Source organism: Lissotriton vulgaris, chromosome 12, assembly GCF_964263255.1.
Source record: "Lissotriton vulgaris chromosome 12, aLisVul1.2, whole genome shotgun sequence".
In the NCBI taxonomy this organism is placed as follows: Eukaryota; Metazoa; Chordata; class Amphibia; order Caudata; family Salamandridae; genus Lissotriton; species Lissotriton vulgaris.
The window spans coordinates 84,353,387-84,371,242 of NC_141700.1; the positions used below are offsets into that span (position 1 = coordinate 84,353,387).

The 17,856-nt window shown below is 45.2% G+C and overlaps 1 protein-coding gene across 1 annotated transcript in view; it reads right to left on the minus strand.

Moving 5' to 3' along the window:
• Positions 1-17,856, minus strand: part of LOC147673402 (ceramide synthase 2-like) — a 236,029-nt gene that overhangs the window by 22,389 nt on the left and 195,784 nt on the right. Inside the window, exons 6-7 of the mRNA XM_086947261.1 lie at positions 15,762-15,854; positions 9,413-9,541 (exon numbers count right to left, since the gene is read on the minus strand). Coding sequence (XP_086803387.1) covers positions 9,413-9,541; positions 15,762-15,854 — 222 coding nt within the window. The remainder of the gene's footprint in view (positions 1-9,412; positions 9,542-15,761; positions 15,855-17,856) is intronic.

Consider the following 17,856-nt stretch of genomic DNA (forward strand, 5'->3'; position numbering starts at 1 on the left):
CAGATATCGGCCGACGCACCTGACGAGGTGCTGACCGCGTTGTCTGATTTACAACTTCAGTTTTCGGCTGGACTGATAGTGGATACCAACGTTCGACGAGCCGTTGAACGGTTGCTATCTTTTCGTCCCACTCCTATACCTCAAGCCTTGTTTGTTGAGGATATTGAAAGACAGCCAGATGAGTCTGGTCAGTTCCCTATGCGTGAAGTTCCGCCAGTTTGGATGCCAGGTAATCCTGCAGCTAACCCTCCGATCCTGCCGTTTTTCCAGAAAGTATGGATACATCTCCCATGGAAACGCTCGGAAGTGTTGCAGGTGAAGCAATCTTTGCCTGACCCACGCAAGAATCCTACAGGGTATTACAAAGAATTATCGCAGCTCGTAGATGCTACGGTAATGAATCTTGCCGATATCGATATGTTGTTCGGCAATGTCGTACCGCAACCGGTATGGGCTAAGATTCGTCATGAAAACCATCCAAATGAATTAGGTGGTGCTTGGGCTGCCATTGTAGCGGCAGATGCCGGACAAACGGCTGCTGCTAAACCCGACCAGCTGATTGTTGATCTTCCTCAAAGAATTATAACATTAATGAAAACTCTTATGCCAGCTATGAGGGTAAATTGGGACAAATTGTCAGCTTGTAAGCAAAAGAAGGACGAGAGTGTTTCCGACTTCTTTACGAGGTTCGAGGAAGCATTCATTGACCATAGTGGTCAGGATATGAGCACTGAGGGTGGTCAAAGGTTGTTCGTGGATAAATTTGTTTCGAACTTGCTGCCCGATTTGAGCAATAAATTAAAGAATTCGGAAAGTGCATGGGCCGTTTCTACTTCAGCTCAGATATTGGCTACGGCACAATATTATGAGAATAGAGAGAAAGAAGAGAACGACCGTGCTGATAAAAAGACGAAAGAGCTAAAAACTAAAGTGTTGCTTCAGCAAGCGTATCCTCCACGTTCGAATCAGAATAATTCGCAACAAAATAGACCGCAGCCGCAATCGAACCGATCCCAAACTCGTAATGACTCCTCTTCCCAAAGATCCTCGTTAGGGTACAATCAATGTGCTTATTGTAGACAAGAGGGTCACATTAAATTCAATTGTCCTGTTCTAAACGAACGTCATACTGGTAACTCATCTAGAGGAGGTCGTGGTGGTTCGCAGCAGATATCACGTGGTAGAGGTCGTGGTGCTCAGAATGATCGTTCAGATAACTCATCAAATTCCGATAATTGTTTTGATCAACGTGGATCGTCGCAAGGACGATCTGCGCAGTACAATGTAGACGATTATTACGTCGATCAGGGAACTGACGACAGTACTTACTAGGACAGCCAAAGACAAGGAGAGGGAGTGGTATCAGTTCCGGTTGATCAGAGAGGGCCTTACGTCGCAGTTGCTACATCGGGCGTCGTTGAGCCTTTTCTGTTGGACACTGGTGCAGCGAAAAGTTCCATTAAGCATTCGAAACTCCCTGGCGCACCTTTGTCTGGCCTAACAAATGTTTCCGTTGGATTCTCTGGCGCCCCTGTTAGCAATCCAGTTTCGCGCCCTTTGCCCCTTACAATTGGGCCACGTGAGCTCCGAGCTCCGTTGATTTTGACTACGGGTTGTGGTGAAAATCTTTTGGGCCTGGATTTGCTCAAACGTTTGTATGCGACTTTGTATTGTTCTCCTGCGGGTGTAAAGCTTACGTTGGGAGAGAGGGTTGTCTCTCCCATGTACTTGTCTCTCGATAAGCTTCCACCGGAATTGAGTTCTCTTCCTGCGTCTTTGTGGGCAACAGGACCCAACGATGTGGGCCTACTTGATATCTCGCCTTATGTTGTTCAGTTGAAATCTAATGTGCGGTTACCACGTATTCCCCAGTACCGTATTTCTCTTGATGGTGAACGAGCACTGTTAGCGATCATCTATGATTTGATCGAGAAAGACGTTATTGAAGAAACACGGGGAAACGTGTGCAACAGCCCTGTGCTGCCCATTCTAAAACGTACTGATCCTTCGAAACCACCAGTTTATCGTTTTGTTATCGATTTACGGGAGGTGAATAAAATTGTGATTCCTCAGTTCCCCGTTGTGCCTGACATCACGGCATTACTGACTCTGATTCCAGCTTCTGCATCGTGGTTTTCGGTGATTGATTTGAAGAATGCGTTCTTCAGCATCCCGATTGCAGAAGAGAGCAGAGACCTTTTCGGTTTCTCTCTTGGTGGACGCAGCTTCCGGTTTAAACGCGCTCCTCAGGGCTACTGTGAAAGTCCATCGATTTACAGTCAAGCCTTGAAGGGTCAACTGGATGCGTTTAGGTTGCCGGTCGGTGCGGCCTTAATCCAATACGTCGACGACTTATTGGTGGCTGCTGATACTCAGGACATTTGCAAAATTGCTACGGTGTCGCTGCTGCAACATCTCTGTGAGTTGAATCATAAGGTGTCCCCTTCTAAACTCCAATATTGTTGTCAAGAAGTAACCTATCTAGGCCACTTATTGTCAAAGGAGGAAAGGAGGTTGACCCCAGAGAGAATTGCAGCAATTGCGCGCATGGCTGTGCCAACAACCCAAAGAGATGTGCGTGCCTTTCTAGGTATCACGTCGTACTGCAGGCAATGGATTCCAAATTTTTCATTGCTAGCGAAACCATTAGTGGCTCTTACGTGTAAGGATGTTTTGACTCCTTTACCATGGACGGAAGAATGTCAGGGCAGTTTTTCTGAACTGCGCGATTCATTATGTTCGGCTCCTGTGTTAGGTACTCCTGACTATAGCAAGCCGTTTACATTATATGTTCATGAGAGAGAAGGTTGTGCTTTGAGTGTCTTAACTCAACCTTTTGGTGGTAAGCAACGTCCATGTGCATATTTTTCCTCGACCTTGGACCCGGTAGCTAGAGCACTGCCGAGTTGTTTGAGAGCAACGGCGGCAGCCGCGGTCTCCATCCGACAATCAGCAGGATTGGTTATGGATAATATGCTTACGGTGATGGTTCCGCATGCAGTCGATACTCTTTTGAATCGTACGAAAACTCAGCACTTGACGAGTGCAAGGTTGTCTGGGTACGAGTTGACGCTGTTGGCAAGCCACATTCAAATAAAACGTTGTAATGTTCTGAACCCGGCAACTTTGTTACCAATTAGCACAGAGTCAGATGTAGTAGCAGAACATGATTGTTACTTGAGGACTGAAGAAGAAACAAAAGGTCGAGTGGACCTTAAAAACACCCCATTGGAAGATTCGGATGGTACGCTGTATGTGGATGGGTCATGTTTTAAATTGCCGAATGGCGATGTGACTACTGCTTATGCTGTTGTAACGTTGAATACTGTTGTTGAGACTGCAAGATTAAATCAGAATTCTGCCCAAGCTGCAGAGCTGATCGCTCTCACTAGAGCGTGTGTGTTAGCGAAAGGGAAACGTGTGAATGTGTTTACCGACAGCCGATATGCATTTGGCGTCGCGCATAGTTTTGGACGACTGTGGAGAGAGAGAGGTTTCTTGACGTCGCATGGTACGAAGATTCAGCATGGTCAGCTTGTGAATGATCTTTTGGATGCACTGACGTTGCCTAAACAAGTAGCGATTGTTAAATGTAGTGCGCATCGTAAGGTGACGGATGATGTTGGTCGTGGTAATGCGTTTGCGGATGAGACTGCTAAGGAGACTGCCCGGAACCTTAGCACTCGAATGTATGTGACGAGTTCGGTTAGGTGGCCTACAGAATCGAGCATGTGTGAGGACACTATTGAGAGTGTAAAGGCAATTCAGAATGAGGCCACCGAGGCTGAAAAGACGAAGTGGAAAGAAAGTACGGGAAAGTTGGATGCGAATGGTTGTTGGATTGATTTGTCTGATCAGAAAAGATGGATGTTACCGGACGCGTATGTGCTGGCCGTTGTGACAATGGCGCATGGGTTAGCACATATTAGCACGTAAGGTATTTGTAAATTGTTGTCCCCTGTATGGAAGAATGATGGTATCACGAAATGTGCTGAACGTCTGGTGAAGAATTGTATGGTGTGCATGATGTACAATCCTGGCAAGGGAACCCCAACTCCTCCTGGCAGTTTTGCTCCCCCTTCATGTCCCTTTGAGGTGATCCAATTGGACTTCATCCATATGGAGCGATGCAATAACCTGAAATACGTTTTAGTCGTGGTTTGCGCATTCTCCCGATGGATCGAGGCCTATCCTCTCAAAGACAATACTGCTTTGTCTACTGCGAAAATCCTGCTGAAGGAATATTTTCCTCGGTATGGAATGCCTAGAGTCGTGTGGTCAGATAACGGAAGTGAGTTTGTGGGTAGTGTGATGAAGAGTGTGTGTAAAGGCCTTGGAATTAATCAGAAATTCCACAGCGCCAATCATCCCCAGTCAGCTGGTTTGGTTGAAGGGTATAACGGCACCCTTAAACTAAAGTTAGCAAAGATTCAGGCTACGACTGGTCTTTCGTGGCCTGACGCTTTACCTTTAGCATTACTGTCAACTAGGGCGACTGTACACTCCCGAGTAGGGCTTAGTCCCTATGAAATAGTGTTCGGCCGTCCTGCGAATGTGTGGGGGGTTCCTAGGCCAGGTGTGTTCTGTGATCTTGAGTATCCAATGTTGATCGATTATCTTCATGACTTGACTGCTAAACTGAGGTTAATTCACCAACAGGTTCACGAAGCATTGCCGACGCGGACGGAGGGTCCAGGCCACCAGCTCCAGCCCGGAGATTGGGTGGTGACGCGGAACTTTTCGCGCAAGAACAACTTGGACCCGAGGTTCACCGGACCCTACCAGGTCCTCCTTGCCACGAGAACTGCAGTTCGTCTTGAGGGGCGGAAGAATTGGGTGCATGCCACCCATACCAAGAAAGTCCCTATCCCGTTGCCAGCAGACTCGTGGGTGAGGAGAGGTATTGCATCAGCTGAAACCGAAGGATTGCCGGCGTTTGTACCTTTTAGCGACGCACAACCTGTCGGAGAATCCTCAGTGCAGCAGAGAGACACTGTTGAACAATCGTCAGCAAAGGACTCAAGACCAGAACATTCAGCTGATCAACAGGACGCTGTCTCTTCAACGGATCCTTTGTTTGACGAACAGACACGTCCTGGGAAAACTCGATACTTTTTGCGATCTAGCACTAAAGACTAATAAAAGATCCTGCTTTGCTGTATTGACAACTGCATTATCCCGTTTTCCGTGATCAGTTTTGAACATTCATACCATTGTAATTATTTTGTATATATACATTGAGCTTTATTCCTTATACTTTTTTACTTCCACAGCTGAGAGACATTGTTTTGCATATATATTGTGCATTAAAGGCCGTAGGGCCGCGCGCGTACTTCCTTCTGGATAGTAGGTCTTGACGCTAGGTTAAAGGCCGTCGGTTCCTGGGAACTCCTAGGGATTGACTATTGCTACACAGAACGAAGTGCGTCAAGAAACGTTGCGGACGGTCATAGGGAATGGCATTCTCGAAGTTGATGGATTTGGAAGGAGCTCAGGCTCATAGATTCAAGCTGCAGCAACTCAGTCGCACCAAATGCTTTATATTCCAATTATTTGTATTGTTTTTGACTGCTTCTGCATTATTGGCGGGTGGGGTGTATTACACGATGTTTTACTTCTTACCTTCCGCTACACATACTCCTACTTCTGACCCTAAACTTACCTCCACTGCTTCTCCTCATTCCTTTCATATCTTACCTGAACACGAACAGGCTAGACGTGCAAAATTCCGCAATAATTCCTTTATTCAGCTCCTTCATCAGCATCAGTTAGTGGTTAACACTACTAATTGTTGGGTGTGTGGGTTGATGCCACATACTACGGATAAGGGAATTCCATATCTGGTGTTACCGTATAGTTCCCAAGGGTCTGCTCAAGCATTTCAGACAATGTTTCGAAGCGCACTGGGTTTCCACCCCATTCGAGAACCACGTTCCCCCTACTCTGGTCCTACCTCGTATCAAAAACCTTTGTCGATAGCAATAGAGGACCTAGATAGCGATATCTATGATCCTTCGCTTATTCCCGAAGAAGAGGTACAAGCCTATAGGGTCCTAAGTAGAGGCGAATATAGTGTGTTCACCAGTGAAAAGCAGCTTAAAAGCTCGCCTCCGATATGGGTCGTACCCCACATTGGTAATTTTTGTCTCATAGGTCGTGGCCGAAGATCGCAAGCCCGACTTGGAGCGAGTGCTTGCACTGAAAATTACATTCTGCCGATGTTCTCGTCCCCTGTGTTTCTGGCTGCCAAGGGTACATACTTTATCTGCCATGATCGTGCATACGCATGGTTGCCCGCTGACTTCATGGGCTCATGCTTCATTGCAAATCTGTTGCCTCCGACGTTCACTGTAGATGCCGATTATCATAAGACGAGAGTTGTGCGAGGCGTAATTAGCGAAGAGGATACTGCCGGTCAAGAGGCAGGAGACTTTTTTCAAGGGTTTCCTCCCGTTTTGGGGACCTATGGTTAATAGTAGGAACCTGAGACAGTTGACTCGAGTGGTGGAATCGACAGCTAATATTACTGCCAGTGCCCTTGGTAATATCACCACTGAACTTCAGGCGGATAGACTTATGACGTTACAAAACCGTATGGTTTTAGATGTCATCTTAGCAGATCGAGGTGGGGTATGTAAGGTGATCCATTCGAGCTGCTGCATTTTCATTCCTGATAACGCTCCGACTGTCTATCAAGCCATCTCAAAGTTGCATAAGATCTCCGAATCCATACATGTGGATGTAGGGGATTGGACGCTACTTGGGTGGTTTTGGGGCCTGATGTCGACTTGGGGTTGGAAGATTCTGATGATCATCGGAGTCGTTGTGGTGTTCCTGTTCACGTGTTGCCTTTGTGTGCAGTGCGGTCCTGCCTTATGTGGCCTCTGTGCTACAACGTGTATGAGACAGCCATCTGTTACCAAGGGGACTCGGTTGGACAGAGCTATGCTACAGCAACATCTTGATGGTCTGATGAATATCGAATATAATTCCGACTAGTGCTTGCCTACATGAGGGCAAAAGGAGCGTCTGAGGTTCCGTGACAATTGTAAGTGGTGTTTTCGACTCGCACGAATATGGTCGAGTCTGGTATCTATGAACCGCAAATGACGAGTTTAGTAAGTGTGCGCAGTTTCGCTGTGCTAACTTAAACCGTTTGTTTGTTATGTGGGTTTTTCATCTGTACCCACGGGTTCCATCTTAGATACGGCATCCATTTTGTCTCTTGCCCTCAAGTAGCCAGCGAACGGACGCTGTCCGCTTCGCGACCCTGGGACTCCCAAGATATTTGCGGAAGACACATGTCCTTTGTAAGTGTCTTTATGACGAGGGGGATGATACTGTAAGGCAGATGGCCCCGCTCGAGGCTCATCTCGCCGTGCCGGTTTATTGTCTCAGCCGTGCATCTCATTAGGCACGTCCCTTTGATGCCTGCATCTCGTGTTTCTCGATACCTCCCCTTTTACACCCTTTCCGATCTCCCCACTGTCTCCGTCTTCCTCTGCACCTGTCTTTGTTCCTATTTTGATCTGTTTTACTGCTGCTTGGAATGCACTAATGTTGGGAAGATGGGTTTTTACAGTTGGGAACCGCCAAATGTTTCCGCACTTATGTTCCGGACCTTATGTGTATCAAAGTGACCAAAACGACCCCTCTGGGGGATAATGGTGGGAACCGGGTTGTAAACCTTTGTGTACCATGTTGTCCTATGGGTAAAATTTGTATAAAAGGAGCGATCCACAGAACCAATTTGAAGCAGTCTCCCCAAGTTGCACGAGTTGTACTTGTCGTGATATCTGTGTTCCCTGCAGCAAATAAACCTTGAATCTTTGACGCCGAAGGAAGTGTCCCGTGTCTCTGTCATTCGTACGCCGGAGCAGGTTACCCACGAAGGTTTCAGGTGTTGTGCCCTGGCACCGCTGGGTCTTAAATAACCCAGTCCTTCAACCGTGTTCATCATCCTGGACAAACCTCTGATCGTAGTTTTTCCCCTCCAATTAGACCCCTCTTCCAATGTGCCGATGTGCGTTTAGGAATGCTGAAATGTGCAAACCAGATCCTGCAGTATTTGCTTTGTGGGGAGAGCCATCCACCCCACCACCACCACCCCAAAAAATGGGCCTTAGCTCCTGCTCTATGCCCAAGGCATTTACCACAAGGTCTGAGTCAGACATTATTATCTTCAATTTACTTGGAGCCTTCACTCCTGTATGTTGTTGGCAGAAGTGTGAGGCCTCGCCTAGAGCACCGTCTGGGTTAATCAGCCCCATTCATTCAGAATAAGCCAGTGATCACCTTCGGTGAAGATCGGCCCATACCTTGGGGTTGCCTTTTTCAACCCAAGGTTATTAGGCAGGGTACAGTTGGTAATGGCTAGCCAGCTGAGCCCTCAGAGTGTGCTGAGAACCCCTGAACTCTTGGAGATGTCTGATATCCCATGAACCCCCCAGAACTGGATGAGATTCCTTGCATCTATCACAAAGTCTGGAGATTTTCCTGATATGTCACAATAAACCGTGATCCTGTGAACTCCTACAATTGGATGAAAATGAACAGCAGGTTGAGATACTATGGATTCTAACAATTGGTTCACGTTCCGTACACTCACAGTGGGATGAGATTCCAGGAGCCCTAACAATTGGTTTAGATTCCATATACTTCCAGTCGGATAAGATTCTGTGAACTCTCATGGTGGGATGAGATTCCCAGAAACCCGACAGTGAACTGATATTCCCTGAACACCCCAAATTCTTTTTTATTCCATACACCCAGAGTGGGATGAGATTCTGTAAATTGTCATCATAGGCTGAGATCCTTTGAAATTTCGAAGTGACCTGAGATCGCTGAACTCACAGTGAGTGTTGAATTGTTACCGCCTTACAAGGTGCTTCGATCGCATACATGAATGGGTTGATATTCAGTGATTTCGCAATGCTGCTTGACATTCCCTGAGCTCTCACATTGGGCAGAGAGTGTATGATCTCTTACAGGAGGCCAGATTCCTGCTTCTCTCACACTTGGCCGAATTTTCCTGCACTGTCCCAGTGGAATGAGATTTCCTGCACCAATAGGTTGTGAGTCTATGCACACACCCAGTGGACTGTACTCTCACAAAAGGCTGAGCTATACTGCACTGTCGCAGAATATGTAATTCCCTGTGCTCACAGCGGGCTACGTTTGCAGCATACTGGCTGTGGGCTGGGATTTGCTATGCAGTCATGGAGTCACTTACAATATCAATTAATAAAGTAGATGTTAAAAAGTACTAACGCCCATCACGAGCTTGGAGTTTGCACTGTTGGGCCATGTTTGTTGTTCTGTAAGTGTAGATAAAGACAGAGTAATGGTGCAACAGGACTCATGTTGCAGATTCCAAGGTCTGATAAAGGATACAGTGTGGCCACACACTCACCTCTAATATGAAATCCGATGCATCATGGAGAACCATCACAAATGTACCAGCACGGACGTAGTTGGAAGCGTAGGAGAAGACGATCAGGAAGATGGTAGCAAAGTGGTGGATAACTTGCTCTTTCAAGTCCTGGAATCAGAAGAATAGATTACCTTGTCAGGGTCATGCTTCCTGCACATAGAAATTCAGAAAGAATCCAAAAACGAATAGCATCATACCTACTAACCCGTCTACTCTTTCTAGGACCAACCCCAGGAAACTGCTAGTACGGAGTTGGCCAAAACATCATTCAATGACGAAATCGAAATAAACGTCAATGCCCAATCCAACAAGACCACTAGTTACACACGGATCTTAATTGCCCTCTCTTTAAAGAGCATGCCACTTAATGAGAATTTCTCAGCATTGACTACTTCACCTCAAAATGTCCTAGCTCCATTCACAAATGATCATGCTCCTTACAAACATTTTCCCACATAATGATATGATGTTTGAATCTTACCCGAATACCCATGTTGTGTAAAAGAATCCATCTCTGAAACTGGCTCACATGGTGTTGGCTAAATATGTACACACATCTCTATGTACCAATACATTCCAGCCCTTTGCCTTCCATTGACAGGTAATGTGTTGAATTTGTAACTTTTGCCTCAGTCTTTGTGTTATGCAAAACGACCTCTTGAAGAAACAATTTTTGGTGATTTGAACCAAATGCCTTCACAAATTCCCAAGCCACTTACAAATCCCTGGTGTGTCATACATTTTAGTGATGTAAAGGCACATGTTTGTAGCCTTGTTGTTAACCTTTGTAATGTGCAGAAGTCATTCCTTGAAAGCCCTAATACATAATGAAGATTAAAGAGCATCTCGTGTCATGGGGGAAGGGAGTGGGTCAGAAGCTACCAGGGTCCACACATGAATCGATTGGTGACTTCGGTTACCTCTGCAGAGTCTCTCGCATGGGATGAGAGTCTGATACCTGAGTGGTAGTAAGTGGCTATCTATCGATTGACAAACCTTGGTAATGTAAAGCAGTCTTTTCATTGCAGTCTTTGTGGAATAACCTGCTCGGTGTCCTCCCTCTGTCTTAAGAAATACAAAGCCTTTCACACCTCCTCCATTCTGCCCTAACTTTCCTCCCATCATGGCAGGCTGCATTTCAGCTAGTACTAAAATACATTTTAATTTATATATATTTTTTAGAGTTTTATATAGCTCGAACTAGACCGGGGTCATCGGTTATCAGAGCGCTTTACAAGAGCACCAGTTTCGTTACAGAAGAACACGTTCATTTTTGTTAGGCACGGGGAGATTTGTGATTTGCCCAGAATCAGAATGTTGAGCGTCGATGCCGAGACTCGAACCCGGTTCCCCAGCTCCGAGGTCGACCGCTCTTGCCATAAGGCTACATCCTCTCGCCTTAATTAAAACGTTTGAATTCAATTACCTTAGTCACAGTGTGCAACATCCCTTTTTTTTGCCCACTGACTTATTTGTGGGCTGAAACATCAATTTATGACAAGCACAATGGTCTAGCTTCACAAAACATTTCGAAAAAAATCAGAGTCCGCTGGAGTTGGAAAGTGTTGCCCTTTTTTTCTACTCATTACTGCTGTTACTGAGGTAAGTAAAACAAGCACATTACAACTTGGCGTTTCTATATTGAAATACGTGGCTAACAATGTCACTTTGTGCGTGGTGTACGCAAGAGTTGGTTCTACATTGGTCTACCAAAGGACACTCTTGTTGTTACTGTTACCGCCAGCATTCAGTGAAGGGCAGAACCTACTAACCAAACCACCCTCTCGCAGCCCTACTAGGCCCCTTGAATTTGAGTTTCTGGTAAAGATAGCCGAGGCAGCCTTGACATTTCCGTTACTGTTACAAAAGCCTGCACTACAAACTGGTGGTGGTGGTGTAATACTTTATTCGATAGATATTTATCATAAAAGTACAAACATACAAAATACATAAAAACAATCTACCCAATAGTACTACATTTCTAGCAGAACAGCACAGAACAATTTAAAAAGGTAAAGGGGAAAAAGGAGAGTTAAAACAATACAATCATCCCAAATACACTTTTATACATTGCCCAGCAACCTAGAACGAATTATCCAGGCACTACAAACTGTATAAGCAAACATGCCCTTTGCTAAATGTACGTAGCAGACGTTTTTCAAGCCTTACCAGAGAAGTGCACTTCTTAATGTTTTTAGTAAATAGCACCCGCAGCCGGTGGACTGGGACTAAAAACCCAGAGCACGTGGTACAGCCTCTAGTAATGCCCCTCTGTCCCCTGCTAGCCTCTGGCGTTCAAAGTCCTTTTAACTAATGAATATAATATGTTGTCAAGAATTACTTGATTATAGGGCTGTGCTGAGCAACTCTGCATGTGCAATAACGTCTACATTTTGAAAGCACATTTTCCCATGCATTCCCTTTTCAGCTGTAGCCTCTTGTCCGGCCGTCAAATGACTTTGGCTGGGGGGCTGGTCGAGCTCTCCTTTTAGGGTGTCTGGTTAACAAGCACCTGTGACCTACAGTGGGAACTGGGTCCCAGAATGACTAAGGCAGGCAACATTAATAAATGAAATGTCTGAGATGTTGTCAAATGATGACTGTTGAGTGGAATGGGCCAGGTGATTTAGAGAGGCCAGAGTCACCCAGGGCTTATCTGAGCCCAGATTTTCAGTTGTGAAATTAATCACATTGGAATTATATTTTTTAAGAAAAGTCTGTAAGTTTGCTTGGCGAAGATGGCTCTTCTCTATTACTAAGCGAAGGGTTTTTCTTATGCCTTCGACTTTACCATGCTTCAAGTGGGGGTGCCAATGTTGAAACTGAAAATTGATCCAGGTGGCTCTGCATTTGGGCTGAATTACTAGACAATATCCTCCTTGTTAGTAGCAGGGTTTTTACTCGAGACCTTGTGGTCCGAAACAGTATTGTTTTTATTGTTATTAAATGAGACCTCAACAACTGTGTCCTTGTTAATAGTCCCAAAGTTAGCTGGTTGTGATCACTGGTGCTGCTGTGGCTGGGGTTGGGCGGGTAGCAGCCACTCTCTTTTTGTCCCACTTGCCCGACTAGGCGTGACCTGTGTCACTCCTAGTTGTTGAAATGTCACTCATAATTACACTGAAATTATGAAAGTGTCACACATTGCAATCTGAAACTGTAGCAGCTATACCTTTCGGTCGTGCCGCAGAGGTCGAAATGATGGACAGAGCTATAGTATGTTCTAAAAACTGGAAATACTATATACACCAGCACCAAGGCCTTTCACCAGAGCCATGGAGCTGCTGCGTCACTTCCTTTAGGGGCCATTTTTCAGCGTCTCGGCCACAGCCCAGCATCATCCTGTTGCTTTGTCTTTGTTTAAAATACGCACAACGCAGTTAATGAACAAGAAGTGCTAATAGGCAGATGACGTTAATGTACGTGGCAAATTACAGTGCATTTGGAGACCGCAGCTATGTATCCTTTCTCTCCACCCCCCCACTACTTAGTTTTGAAGGTCTGTATTCTTTAATAATGGGTGACGTTGTTCCCCCCAGCCGTGCCTCCTAGTGCCTGGCGAGTGTTGAGGAGTGTAAGACAGGTTTCCTCGCTGCTCTCCCCCGCTCGCGCTTCCCCCCTTCAATAGCCATTCCTGCAGGCTGCTTTCTATGCCCAGATAAGTTTCCATATCACGTTCCCGTCGAATTCCTGGACTCTGAGATAAAACACGTAATGCACGGCGAGAGGAATGGGGTCAACGAGGTTTGCGTGTGTTTTTAGTTTACTATACACGGGTAAGAGAGCCTTCACCGGATTTAATGAAAATCTAAATTTTATCCTGTGAAAAGCACTCAGTTCACTTCCTGCCTTAGTGAGGAAGCTTCGGCCTTGGCTGCTCTGTGGCTGCGCTCCCTCCCTCGGCTCAACTCCTGCGACGCTCGGCCCTCGGGTCTCCTCCCTCGCTTGCTCGCTCGGGTCCCTGCCTGCCACACACTGAATGGTGTCCTTGTTCTCTCCAGAGACTCCTCCAGCTTTTAACAAGTACTATCCGGCCAGTCCGTAAGCCCGCCTCCTGCCCCTCTCCAGAGCCCTGCTGCCGCCAGCCTTCAAAACGAACCTAACGAAACTGAAACCTACGGCGCATGGCAGAGTCGGATTCGGACGCGCGCGACCCAATCCCAAAGCGCGCGGAATCAGACTCTGCCATAGACAATGCTACGCGCGTGGCCAGCTCTGGTCTCCCCTCATTGTCGGCTGAGCCGACAGCTATAGTTCTCTCAGCGAGAGCGCGCTTTCGAGCCCTAAAAAATTAATATGACACAGAACCAGTGGTTCTTAGATCTGAGAGAGTAGGGAACACATTCACAAGGGATAAGTCAACTGACAATGTTCTTTGCTCACTTGAAGTGTTCTAAAGAAATATTTTTCGTCATCAGATGAAGGCCCTGCCAGGGTAAGAAAGACTGTCTCAACACCTGCCTTGGACCTCAGTGTATGTCTGTTTGTATGTGAGTATATATACATTTGAATTGCGGTACTTCTCTTGGCCAAACCTAGTTGGGCAGCTACAGAGCATTCAACGATGGGGGAGAGCTCAAGCATATGATTTTCATCCTTTACGGTGAGGCAAGTAACATGTAGATTCTTAGCCAGGTCTGAAAAGGTATCATTCCTTTGGGCCTTGTATGTGATCAGCTGATCTTGAAGCTATTATGGCTTTGTCAGCAGAGTCACTGTAGTTCAGTGAGTGCCAGGCTGATGATTGAACTTTCTATACTTTGGTACATTTTCCCATGGTGTACTGGATAGATAGATTTCAGGGGGAGTCTGTGTGGTGTTTATAAGCCCACTGAGAAGGGTGTTATCTCTGTTCTGGAGGGAAAGGACCAGGGCTCGCACAGTTATTCTGAAATTGGCTTCTGGATCAAACTGTTTTACTTACTCCAAGAGTGAGAGCTGGTCCCTTGCTGATGTTTTCCTTTTTGATGTGTTATTTGAATGTGAGGCCCTTGTCCAGGACGAATCCAAGTAATTTAAAATTGTCAGCTGAGGGTGAAGCAATCTAGATACAAGCCAGAGGGTCATGCTTGTTTTTGCTTATTGGTACCAAAAAGAACTCAGTCTTTTTGGCGTGAGCGTCAGGATGATGCTCGCCCTCCTATTCTGGAATAACATGGAACATGAATCGAGTAACTAAGTGACACTGGTAGAAGTGATTTCGAGACGGAGCTGCATGGTTGACATATTAATGGATTTTGATAATGTTGACGGTGACTAAAGATACGGGAAATTCCATGTAGAGTATGAAGATGATGGCGGCAAGGATGGGATCCTGAGGTGCTTCCTCGGAGATGATGGTGATGGTGACTGGGGAGTTATTATGGGAATCATTTCAATACTGTGTTAGAGAACGTCATTCAAGATGTGGGGGGAGTGCTGGGCAGTTGACTGTGTTAAAGGCCGCCAAGGGCTTGAGCAGTATGAGGAGGCAGGGGTTGTTTCTGTTCCTGATGAAGGCATCATTGACTACTCAGAGGGCAGCAGTCTCCTTGTTGCAGCATTGTCTGACGTTGGACTGGTGCTCCTCTACAACACAGTTCCTATGGATCTGGCCTTGCAGTTAAGAAGTGGTTCCTTTTTCCAGTGATGTGATTTTTGCTATGTAGCTTATGTGGGTGAAATGCTGGAAGTTGGTGAGACCATCTGGGTTTAGGGTTGGTTTCTTAGGAGGAGAACGGTATCTATTTCATCTTGAGGGCACCAAGCAATGTTCATCAGTTGAGTTAGCCGCAGCCAATTTTGAGGATGGGCATTTCATTGAGAATTATTCCATGAAAGTACATATCATTGGTATTAGACCATTCACAGAAAAGTTTGGGAAACAGTCACATTTGAAAACAATTCTTGACCAGTTGAAACTCTTAAAAGATGTTTAACCACACAATCCAGCTTAAATATGCACCACAGCCCAGTCTGAGCTCATTCCAGCTAGCATGGTTTGAACTGATTAATAAGTACATAAAGGATCCTGACCACATGCTGAAAATGGATTGGTTAGATGGATAACAAAGGGAACGTGGAAGAGGCGTGAATAAGCCTGAGCCAAAGTAAATGTACATGTTCTGAGGAGACAGATGAAGGGGTTAGAACAACATATGGAGCAAATGGGTAAATAGAAATTTGTCAGACAGGAATAAGTAAATACCAGTGAATGTTCTAAAACAAACCACAAAAACAATGCATCTCACCTGGCAAACTAACTGGGCAAACATAACACGAAATAAACCACCCAAACTCCTAATCCAAAGAATTCCTGCAAATGTGCCAACTAATGTTTGTCACTTACCTTTCTTTTCACATCGAAGGCGACAGTGAGGAGCAGGGAGCTGTAGAACCCCAGTTCTAGTATGTAGTACCAATAAAGCGATGGAATCAAAGGCTGCAACAAAAATGAGTGGTAAAGAGTTGAATACATACCACCGCTCCAGGGCAAACGAGACAAATAACATATGTTACTACAGCAGTGATGGCCATACTGGAAGGGAAAAGATTTTCCTCTAACAAGTTTAATTTTTTCAAAAGTTTACTCTACAACCATTCCAAAGGTTATGTAGATGTTTTGTAGTTTGCAAGAAAAACATCAAAGAAAAAAGTAGGGTTTTCATGATAAGAAATTCACTACAAGCCCTACTTTTAGTAGGTGTTCCAACATTTTTCATTGCATAATATATGGGGGGGAGGCAACGTCCTGGGAAGCCTTACATACTTATTTTACTGTAGAATACAAAACATTAACTGCTGAATGTGTAGAATGAGATATTAAATGTTACTTTGTTATAGTAAAGGCACCTACACCTGAACATTCTTTGGAGAGGATGTATTCCAGTAACACACAGACAACATAACCTAGAATCAAAGAGAGCAGCGGCAGAACTCCGCAAATGCAAGGAAACCTCTAGACCTTGTGGACACAACATCCCAATTTTAAACAGAAGGAAGAAAACAAAAAGAAATTCCAATGGAATGGGTTTATGTCCATTACTACTATTTTAGGGTGATGGGTGGACAATTTGGTATTAGGAAAGCTAGTTAAGGGTGCAGAGTGTTCTTAAAAAAAGGGTGCTGGTTGATGCAAAACATTGTGCTCCAGTGAGGCGGTAGGGGCGTGGTAGAAGTGGCGTATCACTTCCTAAAATTATGCCAATTCCGAGGGCTGGCCTTGGCTGATATTCTGATTGGACTGGATTGGAAAAAGAATATAATCCAAGAATTCATCAGAAATAAGAGAGCACATTGAAGGAGGAGCATAGGAGATTAGAGACCCAAGAAGCTTCACAGATGGATGAAGGAAGTTCAGCGAGCTGTCTCTTCAGGTCAGCAGGATGAATCAACATGGCTGCAGAGCCTATGTGCTTGGATGGGATCTCAAGTCATACACACAGGAAGCATAATTTTGATGATCGTAGAACATAAAAAAGATATCGTGCATCCCTTCCTGAGGTGTATCACTGTAAATCAAGAGACACTTAATAAGATATTTTCCTACCCTCTCAAACTAGAACTTGGGAAATTAAAATACTGAAATATTTAACAAAGAGAAACCTGCAATGTGGTGTTTTACTACACCAATTCAGGAATGTAAGTAAACACATAGAGATGATGAACCCACACTAATGACTACCACCACCACCAACAAGCACTAGGTAGATCTTGTGTCTAGGGTCATAGAAGCCTTGCTACCTGCAAACTGGTCGGAGTTTGCATGAGATCAGAGGGCCTTATTACCTGTAAACTGAATAAGGAAGTTGTTTTCAGATCATACAGGTAGGCATGTGTTTCAGATCATCAGGTCCTATCACTTGACAATCTGTGTGTGAGAGTTCGCCTCAGGTCATGGGGATCTTAACACTTGCAAACTGGGAGTTATTCGCAAGAGATACATATCTTATTACCTGCAATCGCCGATTGAGAATTGATCTCATGGCTTATGAGTCTCATCACCCACAAATTCTGTGTGAGAGTTGGTTTCAGGTCATACAGATGGTATTACCTGTACACTGTAAGCGTTTTGGACTCTGGTCATATGGGTATTGTTGTCTGTAAATTCTGGGTGAGAGTTGGTCTCATGTTATATGGGTCTTATTGCCTATGAACTCAGTGTGAGAGTTGGTCATATTTCATGAGTCTTATTATCTGAAAAATCTCTGTTTACCGCAACTCTTACCCGTATTATATTACTTGCAAGCTCTGGGTCTGGGTTAGTCTTACAGTGAAAATGAAAGATATATTGTTTGGTCTCAAAAAGCATATATTACCACAGTTGTTCCCGGCACTTAAGGAATCTACTTTGTATGTGGATGTGATCATTGTGAAAGGGCAAAATGCAATCAGGGGGGTTAGCCAATGGCTGAAATGGGCTGACCCACTGTCCCGTGATCCAC